Here is a 1108-nt window from a genome sequence, read left to right as displayed (position 1 = left end):
AGTTACTTAGAGATACCTAAAATGAAATGCCGAGCACTGGCGTGTGTCTCAACTCTTGCCCCTCTGCGGAGCTTAGATACCCAGCTCAGGGCTGGACACAGGGGAGATTTGGGCACTCTTTGGGAGCTATTTCTTGAAGCAGAGATTAGGAGCAGACAATTCTCCGCTCATTCCACGGCTTCCATGACCTCCATCACAAGCGTCCGGGGTCCCGTCATGATGAGGCTGCTGATGGTCGGATAGTCCAAATGCAGAACATATACTCCATTCACGGAGAAAACAAACTGGCAGACCTGGAACGGAGAGGGAGGAATGGTTGCATTTCCCGATGCCATGACCTGCCGGATTGCAGCAATGCAGGTACCTGCTACGCTGCACGGCCACCAGAAAGCATCCGGCTTCGGCGGTTGCACTAAGAACCCCATCTTCCAAACAGCAACCAAAGGCATTGATGCTCAGAGCTACCACAAAGTGCCTCTTTGACCTTATGATGAAAAATTTCAGCTGAAGTGAGGCTTGATAGTACAGTTCGGCAACTTTGTCGTAAGCGATTAGAAGAAGGAGTTCAAAGAAATGTTTTCTGAAGCAAATAAAGTAAATGTCACCAGTACTTACCCTATCCGGGTCTGCCCGAGGAAGGTGAGTCTAACCCTTGCCCTCTCTGAGAAAGTGACATTATTTCAAATATTGCAGTAACTTATATTAGATTTGTACAAATGACCGTGCTTGGGCTTTTTACCCTCAACCAGCAAAACCACAACTTTCCTTTTCCTTTCTTTCTAAAATGTTTCATCCAGAAGCACAAAACCCATTTACACTTGGTCTGTTGGTCTACCATGGTTCTCAGGAGCTCGGCTTATTTTATGCCAGGTGGAAACAGCAGAATGATTGCAAAATGAATGCATCCAAATGTGCCTCCTTCCCGAGAGAGATTTATCCAGCAGTGCAGATCCAAACAGCTTTCACATACCAAAAAAAAATTCCACGGAGCAACTTTGTTTTTAGTAACCAAGGCAAAGAAAAAACACTTAATTACCCTGAAATATGTAATAAAGAACATTATACACCAGTGTTCTCCTCTTCCCCTAATGTAAATTAATTCCATGAA

General features: G+C 44.8%; 1 protein-coding gene across 3 annotated transcripts in view; it reads right to left on the bottom strand.

Moving 5' to 3' along the window:
- Positions 1-1108, bottom strand: part of LOC102375277 (DEP domain-containing mTOR-interacting protein-like) — a 39208-nt gene that overhangs the window by 892 nt on the left and 37208 nt on the right. The window contains exon 13 of one of the 3 annotated variants that reach the window (XM_025201739.1): positions 7-293. The exons of the other annotated variants lie outside the window; for them this stretch is intronic. Within the exon in view, the coding sequence (XP_025057524.1) occupies positions 168-293 (126 nt within the window). The 3' untranslated portion in view covers positions 7-167. Of the gene's footprint in view, positions 1-6; positions 294-1108 lie in introns of those variants that run through there. 3 annotated transcript variants of the gene reach the window in all.

This window comes from Alligator sinensis, unplaced genomic scaffold (assembly GCF_000455745.1).
Source record: "Alligator sinensis unplaced genomic scaffold, ASM45574v1 scaffold752_1, whole genome shotgun sequence".
NCBI lineage: Eukaryota > Metazoa > Chordata > Crocodylia > Alligatoridae > Alligator > Alligator sinensis.
Note: the sequence above shows the minus strand (reverse complement) of the source record. Positions and strands in the feature narration are given on the sequence as shown.